Here is a 13,092-nt window from a genome sequence, read left to right as displayed (position 1 = left end):
TGATACTTTACTGTGAATAGTTCCTGCAAGTCTGAATGGACCAGGCACCATTGAAAATGTGGCAACCGAGGATGTTACCTTCGAGCTTAGATGACGGGAGTGTGGTCGCCGACCCCCATAGTAGCTTGCACTCATCCCGATGCCAAATGTTGGCCCTGCCATGTAGTCCTCATCAGGAAAGCCATGAGAGCCGTCAACGGCACCACTCACACCCACACTGGTTGGCAAGCTCCGCCAGAGAACTAGAAAAGGAAAAGAATGTGGCAAATGAAAAAAAAGAGCCATGCAATCTAGTAGCAGCAGCAGTGTACTATTATGGTTTCATCACTGCAATATTTACAATTACTTTAACGTCACAAAAGCAGTGTAGAGTAACTCGATAGCTTTAGTCTTGCTTTATTACGAAATTGAAATGCACCTGGTTGCATGATAAACATTTATGTCCAACAAAATGCATGAGGTGCAAGGTGGCTACCAATACCATGTTATCGCACTGCCACATGCATTCCCCTGAGCAAATACAGCATTGCTAAAGCACTCTACTGAGTACTGCACTAGAGAGCAGAAGAAGAGGAAATGCAGGATGGAAGTTAACCAGGTTACTCTTGGTTCACTACTCGACATTATCGGAAGAGAGGGAAGGAGGACATAAAGAAAAGAAGAAATTTGTTAAAAGGTACACCCATCTCCCATTTATCCAGCCATTGTTGCTCATGTGTACCATTTTTCAGATACCTCGATCATCATTAGACGCAAGGATTAGCATGTACCCGTGAGATAGCTGAAGCATACTCTTACGTGTGGAAAGACACAGACAAAAGAGACTAATTACACAGTGTTTACACTGAAGCCAGACCGTCAGGCAGATACTCGCTCACGCCAAAAGCCCAGACACTCAATCGTCTTTCTCGTGGCGGTTCATCTCTTAAGCATCTGTCGATGGTATCAAGATACTACCCCCGGCGGCAAAAGGTGCCGTCCCGGTGCTGTTAAATATCTAAGCCGCATGGAGAGTAGTAAGGCTTGAGTCTGGCGACGTGGACAATGTCACTGGTTGTCAGAGCGGATGACGTAGTGGGCATGGCTAGAATGATTCACAGGTTACATCAGTCACTTGGTGGAGCACGCGATACGGGCCTGTGTAACAGGATAGTATTTTTTTTTTCAGGAAGGCCAGCTTTACAAGATGGTGACCAAAGCAACACGAAGGTGCCGGGCGAAAAATGGACGTCACGGTTATGGAAGTCGTAGCAGTGCTTCTGTTTGTCTTGAGACACTTGCATCATCATAGTCACAAGCACGCGCAGGTAAGTGTAAATCAGCATTCCATTAAACTAACAAAGGATGAGTGTTTGTATCTGAATCATATGTAATCACACGCGTTCGGTGTATAGGTGGTAAATTAAAGGTATTGGTTGTTTTTCTTCTATCTTTGTCCTGGCGTGCTTCACTTTGCATATATTTGTCTCGGGTCTGTATTAGCCTTTCAGTTGAATGATAGAGCTTGTGTCATCCATCGACCACCTCTATGCCCACCTCTGACAATACAACGTAGCAGCATCAGTGAATAAGCGTTGCAGTAGAATAATATTAGAAGCTCAATATTCAGGAGCAAGTAATTTTACTGATTCTCACAGCTGTCTCAGTTTGTGAAGAAATGGTCCAACAAAAAGAAGGTTGCGCATGCGCCAGAAAACACATTCACTCATTCCGTTTCATAAAATTTAGCTGCCAAGAATTATCTAATTATCCAGAAAGCTAAGATTGCATTGAAGATTCAAAACACTGAAATAGCAGACTATCTACAGCATATACGACAAACTTTCTTAAATGGAAGTTTCAACCAATGATGGTGGAAATGGATGAAGCGAGTGTCAAATTGTCACTATTTCCTGCTTCCTCTTGACCACATACTGGGTCGTGACGTCACAATATAGTAGAAACGAAACAGAAACTGACTGTAGACAAGCCATTGCACATATTAAATTATTAAGGGTGGTATGAGGCTTAATATTATTTTTTCTGATGTTTAGAGGTAACGGACCTTCATTTAAAGCATTTTGAGACCTGAAGAGATCATCGTTTCCTATGGCGCAAGCAACCTGTGCATGTTTTCTGGCATCAATCAGCCTTTACTACTTCCAAATCCATTTGTTCCTCGAATGCAAAACTAGTGCTGTACAGCTTGACTAGCACAATATGATGTAATAGGTGACTTGTAACCCCATGTACACTCGTAGCCAGCTGCCAGAAATAACTATGCTACAAAGCAAGTCTAACAAGTGTAAGATGCTCAAAGAACACACAAATGTGAGGCACAATCCGGTGCAGGGGATGGAACATTAAAGAACAGAGGCGTCATGTACTGCTCTCTGAATGCGGGAAGTTAAAAAAAATGTAAGATGATTCCATTAATCGTGCATCAAATATCACTTTCAAGCTGCCGCTCCTTTGGTCAGTCTAGGTGTACCAAAAGAGATCTTCCATATAAGGTCACGTTTTCCCTGATTCAAAGTTGCTCAAGAAAGCATTTCGGTGAACTGATTATTAACAAAAGGGAAGCTGTAAAATGTGTCAGAGAAAATGAGTGACAGCTCCAGTTCGTTTAGAAAGACAACAAAACTGTATTACTGGGACTGATTACACAAATACAATTATAGCTTGTTCATCGGGGGCTGCTCGCTTAAATGCGACCCGTGCCATTTGTGCCTCTGAGCTTATTGCCTCTTCGATTTATTCCACTCGGCTCTTCGGCAGAGGTTAACTTTGCCCCCAACCAGGCAAGATCTGCACATTGCCTTTCAGGAATGTTTCTTGGAGGCACATAACACAAAACATCACAAATGGTGTGGGTAGACCACATATATCTTGACATATTTTACATGATGCCCTGTGCTCTATCCTGACAAATATGACATGAAGCAAACTAAAATATTAACACGCAGGTTCAAATGCATACAGTGGAGCAATGTACTTGTAGTATTCATCAAATAAACTACAACCATGGAAAATGTATGGCAGGTGCAGGAAACAGATGGAGGAACATGAAGGCACATAACAATTGTCAACTACCTGGGATCTGGGTGCAAAATAATAATAATAATAATAATAATAATAATAATAATAATAATAATAATAATAATAATAATAATAATAATAATAATAAACTCGTGGGCAGCTTTGCCCAAAGCACAAGGTAGTGAAAGCAAGTGCCAGCACAACCCTGGAGGACAACAGCTTATGATTCTGAATATGGTATCACAGAGATGATGCTATGTGCACATCATAAGAGCACCCGCAGAAAGAGCCACCAAACTCAAAAAGCATGAGACTGCTCAACTTCTATCACACACATACAGGGTGTTTCAGCGAACACTTTCAAAAAATTTTAAAGGTTGCCTATGGCAGATAGCACAATTCTAGTTCATGAGCTGGTCTACTCGAAGAAGCAGACATTACTTGCATAAGAAATTGAAATGCATATACGAATAATTAACAAAAATTCACTAATTAGGTTTTTAACTAATTAACTGATGGCCCGTATTGCAATTTACAAATTGTAGCCGTGGAGTTCGCAAGGCGGATCCACTTGGAAATAATTCTCAGGATGACACCAGTTTTGAGATATTAATTCCCGAACTTTGCGGAGAAATGCATTAGCGTTCCAGTTAATTTCGTGCTTCAATGCATAAAGAAACGTTTTGTTAAGAAACTAACTGGAACGCCAATGCATTTCTCCACTAAGTTCGGGAATTCATATCTCGAAACTGGTGTCATCCCGAGAATTCGTTCCAAGTGGATCCGCCTTGCGAACTCCGCTGCTACAATTTGTAAATTGCAATATGGGCCATCAGGTAATTAGTTAAAAACTTTATTATTGATTTTTTGTTAATTAGTCGATTATGCATTTCAATTTTTTGTGCAAGTAATATCCGCCTCTTCGAGTAGACGAGCTCATTAACTAGAATTGCGCTATCTGCCACAGGCAACCTTAAATAAATTTGGAAGTGTTCGCTGAAACACCCCCGTATATCTCTCTGACACACTTTCAGCAGCACAAAACAAGGTGCACTACTTCCGCACATCATACTTTCATTTGAGTGAGCCAACAAAGACAGCAATTTCCTTCTTACAAAAAAAAAAGTTATCTAGAGCTTCAATAGCAGTGACCGTGCTTCCTTAAAATCACATCCCAAACTTCTATGACTGTGCACGTTGCTGCATGCCGACACTGTGGTATACCTAAAAAAGCTAGATGGACATTTGCATTTTGCACCCAACCTAGCCTTACCATGCCAACACTAGTTTGAATTCTGGTGCTGGCACCTTTTTCCCCATGTGCCAGCTGTTACCATGCTAGTTAGGTACAGATATACACTATCTAGCACCCGCAAATGGTTCCACTGAATTGATACACTGCTCCAAGATTAAGTATTTATTATGCGCTTGGGAGGAAAAGTTGTTTAACACTTACCTTGGTCATCAGCCCAATCTTCTTGGCAGAAAGGACCTGCCATGTGCTCTTCTGAAGACAAGCCCATGCCATTCCTCAGCGGAATGCCAACTCCTGTTGGACTTTGGGGCAGTGACTGAAACGCAGCAAACATGAAATAGAAATAAGCCTTTGAAATAAGCCTTTGATTGGAATACATAATAGTTGTAAACCTCTGCAAAGAGCATTTCGGCCATTCCAGAATGCTCATAGTCGAATGTCTGACACGAAAGAGCTGCATTGCATTGCAAATGTCCACAAAGTGCAAATGCTAATATGTTCCAACGAAGGAAAATATGATAACAAGTGAACTTTTTCCAGAAACTTTTGGTGCCTGTTAAATTTTGATAAACCCCCTTGTCAAGCAATCTCCCATCCTTCAAAAGCACAAAAGACATGCACTAAAAGGGCAATTAATGATGACAAAACAAGCTCCAAAACGTATATTTGCGTACCAAAAGTGCTACACAAGAGATTTTAAGGTTGCTGTAGTTATCGTGGCCATCTTCATTTTCAAAACAGACTTAAAAGAGTATGTACCATTTGTCCACAGAAGTGGTACACAAGGAATCGCGATGGCGTGTTGTTGTTGTTGCTGTCTTAAAGAATAGAGGCATACAGCTGGAGAAACGCTAAAGGAAGGAATTATTGAAGTAATGCAGCAGTACATCAAACCTAATAGAAATCGTCGGGTTTAATAACAAAAGAAGAAAAACATTTTACTGTGCCACAGCAACGTCAGAAACAGATCTGAATGGCTGCCAGTAGAGTTATTAGACATCTCGGCACTCGTACTGTGATGACCGGAAACAGTGTTCACGCGTGTGTGTAGTTAAGGAGCACGGTACAATGCCCCGTGACAGTGGCCCTTTCCAATTTGTTATATGCTTTGCCACACTATTTCTTTCCATATGCTTCCCTGCACAACAATACTGTATTGCGGCAAAGCTGACTTCGAGAACCGGCCCCTACGGAACGCATATTCAACCCTTGCTGCACATGCACTCCTAAAGGCTTGTCTCGTGCGTGCGTGCGTGTGTGTGTGTGTGTGTGTCGAGGTTGTGGCCGTTTTTCGGTAGATTTATGGTCATGCCTATGCAATAAGGAAGATTGGTAGGAATTTGGGAGACTACCTGGCAAATTGGAAGAGTTAGTAGGTAGGGGTAGCTTGTACTGCAATTCCATTCACAGCACGCAAAGCCACCAACAAAAGTGTACAGAGCAGTGCTGCGCCATAAACCACTTAATTGTTCTAGATGAACCTTGATTGTCCAGGGTCTCCTGTTGGCAACTACAATGTTTTACACACAAGTTCATCCTGTCTGCTGGAATAAGGAATTTAGCCAAGTTTAGGCAAAAAAATTTAACAAATCTTTCAATATAGATCTTTGAAGCATTGGGACTGTAGCTGTACATATCAAGATATCACTGCAGAATCAGCAGCATTCACAAAAGCACTAAACTTTAAAATGTGCAGCATTAACCACCGCAAAGCCACTTAAGTCCGCGCTCGTTGTACTCTAGATGATTAGTCCTTTATTGATTGCATCGAACAGTGCCTGCTGCTCTTTCCGGTTGTTTGGCAGTACTACAATGTTTTACACTTACAAGTCGTTTTGTGCACACGTCATCTCGGTGGCTCCGTTATGTTTGCTTAGCGACGGCCATAATAGGATTTGTATACCTGTTGGAATAATGCGGCGGAACTTTCGTTTAGCTTACATAAGGGGTTTACTTCGGGCGATAAGAAGTTCTTGGGTAAAGGCGGCGTTTTTACAAATCAATTCGCCAAGTCAATATCAATTGATCGATAATTGATAAACAATCATAAATTCCGGAAAATTCACTTTGTGCTTAGACTGTAGCCAATACCCTGTACATATCTAAGATCAATAATCACGGGAAATGCTGGGGATATGATGGTATCTAGCAGCATGCGATCAATCAAGCTAAGCGGAAAATTCTGGGCATGACTTGGTAACTTAGCCTAGCCGAAATACGTGGCCAATACCTTGCGATATCCAATCAATAGCTAATCGATCAATAATCAATAAATTTCGGGAAATGCTGGGGATGACTTGGTAATTTTAGCCTAGCCCAAATACGTGGCCAATACCTTGCGATAGCCAATCGATGGCCAATCAATAGCTAATTGATAATCGAGCAATAATCAATAAATTTCGGGAAATGCTGGGGATGATTGGTATTGCTTAGCCTAGCCCAAATACGCGGCCAATAGCTTGCGATAGATAATCGATTGCAAATCAATAGCTAATCGATAATCGACAAATCTATAAATTCCGGGAAATATAAGTACACGGGTGTTTTCGCATTTTGCTCCCATCAAAATGCGGCCGCTATTCGTCCCCGTGTTTCTTTTCGCGCTATCTATTACCAATACCACCATTAATCCGTTGGATCCACGTCTCTTGAAGCTTTCGCTCTTTAGAAAACACATAGAATCCGAAGCCTTTGTTCCTTGTGTGGTTGTTGTACCACCAAGGAACGCAGCAGATCAATCCTTCTATCGCACGATGGCTCTACACGAACGATAAAAATTGCCAAAAAGCGTTCGAAACAGGACGCACAGGCACTCCGGGCAGCTTGAGCGGCCGGATGACTACAAGTACCAGCATGCACCGCGGCAGCGGTGGCGTCGTGAAACTGGCCGGTGGGATCGGTCTATTGAAAAACAAAATAGGCCACATTGTGGCACCATTGGGAAATAGCTCAAAAGTTCAGGGGCCATATTCACAAAAAAAAGTTCTCATGTTGCCAGAATTCTTCATAAGAACTGGTGCCAGTCAATTGCGTTGTTCGACATATTATTAGTGAAGGCAGCCTGCCAAATGACAACCAGCTTTTACGAATGAAAAGCTGTTGTGAATGAAGTCCTGAATACGAAGCACATATCTGTCGACACAATGAAATTGACTGAAAGATACAAAATGTTCAGTATGTTCTGATGCCCTCTGTTTTAATGATCATGAATTTCATGTACATAAAGTGTAGTAAACATGAAACTTCCAGCAGACAAAATAACATTGTGTCTGAAAGGAATACTGCAACGAGGCAAGGATTGAACCTTTTAATTCCAAAGTTCTTTTGTCAAAAAGTACAAAAGTTACAATTTTTTTTTATTGAAGAAAATTATTTCATATTATTTCCATACTCAAGATATGTATTAAATGTGCAGTATATCCCTTGCATTCACCACAAACATACCAAACATAAAGGACATCTGCTTCGAAAAAGATACTTTCCCTCAGGCAACATGTAAGGTTCGAGTGTAATTCTCTGAATGGATGATAACAAAAGAAATCTAAAGTATAGAAGAATATGTTCAAGTGTTGAAACTAAAATGTATGACGCAAACAAAGTTGACAAGCGCGGCTCATCTCTGGCAGCCAAAGCAGAAACAGCTGTGGCCTGAATGAGTATGGCTCGTATTTGGCAATATCAGTCGACACAATGAAACTGACTGAAAGAACCAAAACGGCTAGGGCGAGCACAGCTTGGGCTTGGTAGTTAATGGGCTCAAAGGAGGCCATTCCAGTACTCTAGACTAAACGAGAAAATTCCACTCACATGTCCGTGAAGAAAATGTGAAGAATCTGCCATGTTTATTGTTGTAGAGAATGTCCCAGTAGGGAAACCATGCACACTCCTGTTGTCATGCCTGAAGGCGCCAGTGTGATGAGTGGACATGTCTTCACTTGGACTGATGGACACATAGTTACTGTGCACCTGGAACGGACATGCCCCATTAGAATTTCGTGCAGAGACTCCCTACAACACCAAAATATTGTTTGAACATGCAAAATGAAAAAGCAAAAGCTTTCAGCTCCTTAAGAAAGTGCTAATATACATATATACATTTCAGCACAGCACACTGCCTAGCAAACTGCTTAGACACAAACGACTGAGGACTAAGAAAAAGTCCAATAATCTATACAGTATTGCAAAGACATAGAAAAATGAGAGTAATGCAAAATGCATGCAAAAGGAACAGTGAAAAATGTAGCAGGCAGGAAGTTTTCAATATAATGTTATCAAATGCAAAGAAATATTTGCCATTTTAACTGATTCCATTGGGCCAGTAATTATTAAGTTAGTTCATTCATTTTGGCAAATCATCTAAATAAATTGCATAAATATATCCAAGGTTGCAGAAGGCTCCAGCTGAAAGAACGTCATTGGTACCATCCTCGAATCTTGTACCCTGTTTTAACACCTGGGTCCATGTTAGCTGGGACACCATGTATTCGCTTGGTAAAAATTCAACAAACAAATAGCACGAATATTTGGATCTGTGTAAAGAAGACAAGACTTTTTTCCCAGGTACCTGGAGTCCTGGTGATAGAGGCCTCTTATTGTCAGTGCTGCAGATTTCTGTACCTTGCCACAGCTCAAGCCTATGGCACTGCTGAAGGTGATTCAAGTGATGTGAACTGCACGAGACAAAAGAAAAAACAAAAGGTAAGAAATTAGGTTAAATCATTCAACACTTTTCAATGACCTAAAAGCACTATAAGCATCAAACAAGCCATGTTAACTGAGAACTATGTACCAGTAATTTGTAGGTCAATGCAAGCTGCACTCAAGCTGCCCTCACGCTCACAAAGAATAGACTCGCACATGGCGCTCGGTACAGCGCAGTGAAGGTTTAAAATAAGTTTCTGAATATTTTCCTCTTGCATTGGGTCTTGATTTGAAAGTGTTCCTTGTGTTCACTGAGGGCAGAATATAGTGCCCACACCAAGAACAAAGCAGACACTGCAGTTCATTATTGGAATATTGGACACAGTGGAATGGGCTTACCCACATAATACTGCAGAATCAGGTTAGAAATATCCTCATCATCATCAGATTTAACACTGCAATGTCCCTTGCACCACATGTGATACAACATATTGAAGTCAGACACAGTCGAACTTCACTTCTTTCCGTGTGCTTATCGGCCATTCAGTCAATGCAGGCGTCCTGCATGTATTATTCGGACCTCGCTGCCGAGTGCTTGCAGGAAAAGAGTCCCTACGCACTACCGTACGCGTCGCGGAAGATTGAATGACTAATCGACCGGCAGGCGCCCGAGAAGTCCTCCCTCTTCTCCACGCCTCCCTCCTTTTTCTCTTTCTGCCTAGCGTGATATACGAGCAGCGCTGTTGTTGTTGATGCAGATCGTCGTAACGGAAAGGACGACGCCATCGCCAGTGGTGAGCCAAAATACGTAACAACGAGAGCAAACAAAACACCCTCGACTCTCTGACGCGCGCATTCGCGGAGTCTCCTCCGCTTAGCCCGGATGGACTCTCAGAGGGATGTATCACGGTTCAACGAACGCACAGCACCACGCTCACACACAAAACAGCACACGTCCGAGACGGCGGCGAGGACCGCGCGCGCATTGCCCGAGAAGAGCGAGCTGTCGCGGCGGATTTTCTGCGCTTCCCGGCGCCCTCCTCTTGCCGCGTCGCGTCGGCTGCTGGAGCCAGGGGTGCCTCGACGGCGCGATCAAGAGGGACTCGGCGCCAGTCTCAGCTGGTCGAAGAGATGAGCTGTGGGCGTCTCGTAGGCAGCAACGACGCGGCGGTACACTGTAGAATGTCCTGTTAGTGCGTTCCCTGCTTGTACGTTTTTACCAGTTATAACGCAGCCATAACCCACTCTAGAGGAAAAGCTCCCCACAGCGCCCACGTATTGAAATCGGGAACCGCACGGGCGCTTTGCTACCCTATGCAGACGCGCATGCGCAGACGATGAAATGCGATTCAGACGAGGCGCGCAAGCAACGCGATCTCGAGCCTCCGTCAGTATGGTAAGCGCAATCTAGTTAAGGCGCCTGCAAATGCAGCCTTTAGTACACCGTAAATTTTGCACCAAACTTTTCTAAATAGCCATCTCATCGTTCTGAAAAATATACCGAATGAACTTCAAACGTTGTCCGTGCGTAAGTGCTACGTGTAAGTGCTTCCTTTTGCATAATATTTTGAATATGTTTAGTGCTACAAAAATAAGTCGTAGCAACATGGCAGCGCCTATGCGGTGCCCGCTTTTCTTTCTTTTTTTTTTTTTGCCCAGCTTTTTCTCTAGAGTCAGTATACTACCTCTATGAACGCAGCTGAAGTATGATCCCCTTGAACGTGACGCTAAAGGCCTGCTGGGGAAATACTTATTTTCCAAGCTGGTATACCTTCTACTTTAGAGGTCCCGTGAAAGTTGGGGGGGTCTATAGTGCATGCAGCGCGCTACGCAATATCAACCAATGTGCGAAACACTGACTGCTCCATCAGTGAACAATCAGTAAAAAATCAGACAGATAAAATCAAAATAAACAATAAACATTAGACGCATATACTGGTATAGAGGACGAGGTATTAAATTTGATCAACACAAATGATTCTGACAAATACAGATAGCAGTGTAAATAAGATTGCAATATATATATATATATATATATATATATATATATATATATATATATATATATATATATATATATATATATATAGCACTTCACTAAGAAATTGTACCGGTTTTAGGAGGAAATCGCTACCTTTAAATTACAACTTCCGCTTTTAGCGAAGTGCCGCCTATAGCGAAACCATCCGATATCTCGCTGGCTTTGTTCCTCCTCTGTCAACCACGGGCGCAGAGTCATACTAAATTTAGGTAGGAAAACAGACACTCAGGGGAAGGGTGTGGGGCGGAGTGTCGCCGAACGGCATGCATATGAACACAAATTTTACAGATATGCAATCAGTGCTTTGCGCGTACACGAAGTGACAATATACAAAAACAGGCAGCGTGTGCTGCATTTTTGTGGTGCCCAAGCGGTACCAAACGAGTGTGCAGTATCCGCGTCCGATGGCGAGATACTTGAACCGCTTCGTTCCCGACAAGGAACTCGACGTTGCGCACATGCATGCAGGAAGCGAGAGCGCGGGCGGCACAGCTAGAGGACCATACAGTGTATCTCGCCAAAATACACCTCCCTTGTTTGTGTTTGTTTGTTTTCTTTTTCACCTTTTTGATAAAAACCAACGGGGCACTTGTTAACTTCGCTAGAGCGGGCAACTGGAGCGGCAAAAACGAAGCAAACCGCAAGACTGTGAAGAGCCCGCGACGCTGGACGCGAACACACCCAGAGCTCAGGGAAAACAAATCAATCAAAAAGGAAAACTGATCACGTACGCGGCGCTCGCGGCCCGATGCCTCGAACGCACGTTTCCTTCTTTCTTTCTTTGGTTACCTTTCGTTGCTCTCATTTCTTTTCACTGCACTCCACTACTATACAGTACGCGTATACGTTTTACGCGCGCCAACGGCTGCAACAATGCACGTATAGAGGAAGAAAAGGTGGCGAGCAGGGTTCCGAGCGCCGCGCACTGTCGAACGTCGGCTAACCTCGTATTGGCGGCGGCGGCTTTCTGCTCTGATAACTGCCTCCCTCGATTACAACGTGTAGTGTGTACGCTCGAGGGAGATGTGGCAATGCGAAGGGTTGGGGGGTGTTGGCAGGGCGCCCGAACGTTACAGTAAAACGCAGCAGACACACGCTTGCAGCCGGCTCACAGCGAAGCGGCAATGACCCACAGCGGGAAGGACCGAATAAAGAAAACAAAAACGGAGGAAGGGCGAGAGGGAACGGCACTATATGGCGCCAAATGCGAACGCTGCTGGCTTTAGATAACAATGAGCGGTGTCAGGCTGCCACATTGATCAACGTTTATAAGTATATCTATAAACGTTGACATTGATCGCATAAAAGCAGCATGTTGCGCACAACAGACAAAGAGAGCAGTGCAAAGAACAGCCCGATTAATGACCCCATCTATATATGGTCCATAGATAAATGTATCGATATTAGTATACCATAGCCAGGGTTTAATTTCCAGAGAGCACTTTCAACCAACTGCTGATTTCGGGGAAAGAGTACGGGGATACGTACTCACTTTGCTTGGCACCTGCTTATCGCCGTTATTACAAGGATTGATAGCCATTCGGAATGTTTCCCGACACCGAAACATGCGCTCTGACAATGCCACTGACCGAGACGAATAAATGTTGAGACGTCACCTCGGCCACAGGCGACGGTATATAGAGGAGTAGCTTGAGGCACGTGGCCAGTTTGAGTGCGATTTATTCAGTCAGATTTCGTGTCGCAGACAGAGCAACAGCGACCCCTGAATGCTGCATGGGATATACAGCTTGTTCCCACTTTTTCGGTACCCCAATTTTCACTCTCGGTCGGGTTCAGTGCAATCCGCGATATCGTGTGTGTTCAAAGAGCTCGCGATTTAAGATCTCTATCGCGTGTGCTCTTGTTGGTCGGCGCGCCTGTAAGACATCTATTCACGGAATTTTAGGACAAAGAGATGGTTTGAAAAGACTCAGTCCCGTCTTTCGCGCAGTTTTCCAGAGTATGCCTCCTCATCAACTATCCTAACTCGAAAACCGTTGACAAGAGCCAATTAAAATCGGGGCAGTAGAGCAGGACAAGGCAAAACCGTTGAATAAGAGCAACAGCACCGGGACGTTACTAGCGAAGTTAAAAGGCTACGCACATGTGTTCTGAGAGCTAGAGCGCGAGTGCACGC

At 43.4% G+C, this 13,092-nt stretch overlaps 1 protein-coding gene across 3 annotated transcripts in view; it reads right to left on the bottom strand.

The window, feature by feature from the left end:
• The window catches only part of LOC119456221 (mucin-5AC), a 148,350-nt gene that overhangs the window by 26,873 nt on the left and 108,385 nt on the right, over nucleotides 1-13,092 (bottom strand). For all 3 annotated transcript variants that reach the window (XR_007467579.1, XM_049669602.1, XM_037717861.2), the window contains 4 exons: nucleotides 8,838-8,943; nucleotides 8,081-8,239; nucleotides 4,475-4,589; nucleotides 79-242 (listed from right to left, as the gene is read on the bottom strand). Coding sequence is in view for 2 of the 3 variants with exons in the window: in XM_049669602.1 (XP_049525559.1) it covers nucleotides 79-242; nucleotides 4,475-4,589; nucleotides 8,081-8,239; nucleotides 8,838-8,943 (544 nt within the window). In the remaining variant the exon portion in view is untranslated. The remainder of the gene's footprint in view (nucleotides 1-78; nucleotides 243-4,474; nucleotides 4,590-8,080; nucleotides 8,240-8,837; nucleotides 8,944-13,092) is intronic.

This window comes from Dermacentor silvarum, chromosome 6 (genome assembly GCF_013339745.2).
Source record: "Dermacentor silvarum isolate Dsil-2018 chromosome 6, BIME_Dsil_1.4, whole genome shotgun sequence".
Lineage (NCBI taxonomy): Eukaryota > Metazoa > Arthropoda > Arachnida > Ixodida > Ixodidae > Dermacentor > Dermacentor silvarum.
Note: the sequence above shows the minus strand (reverse complement) of the source record. Positions and strands in the feature narration are given on the sequence as shown.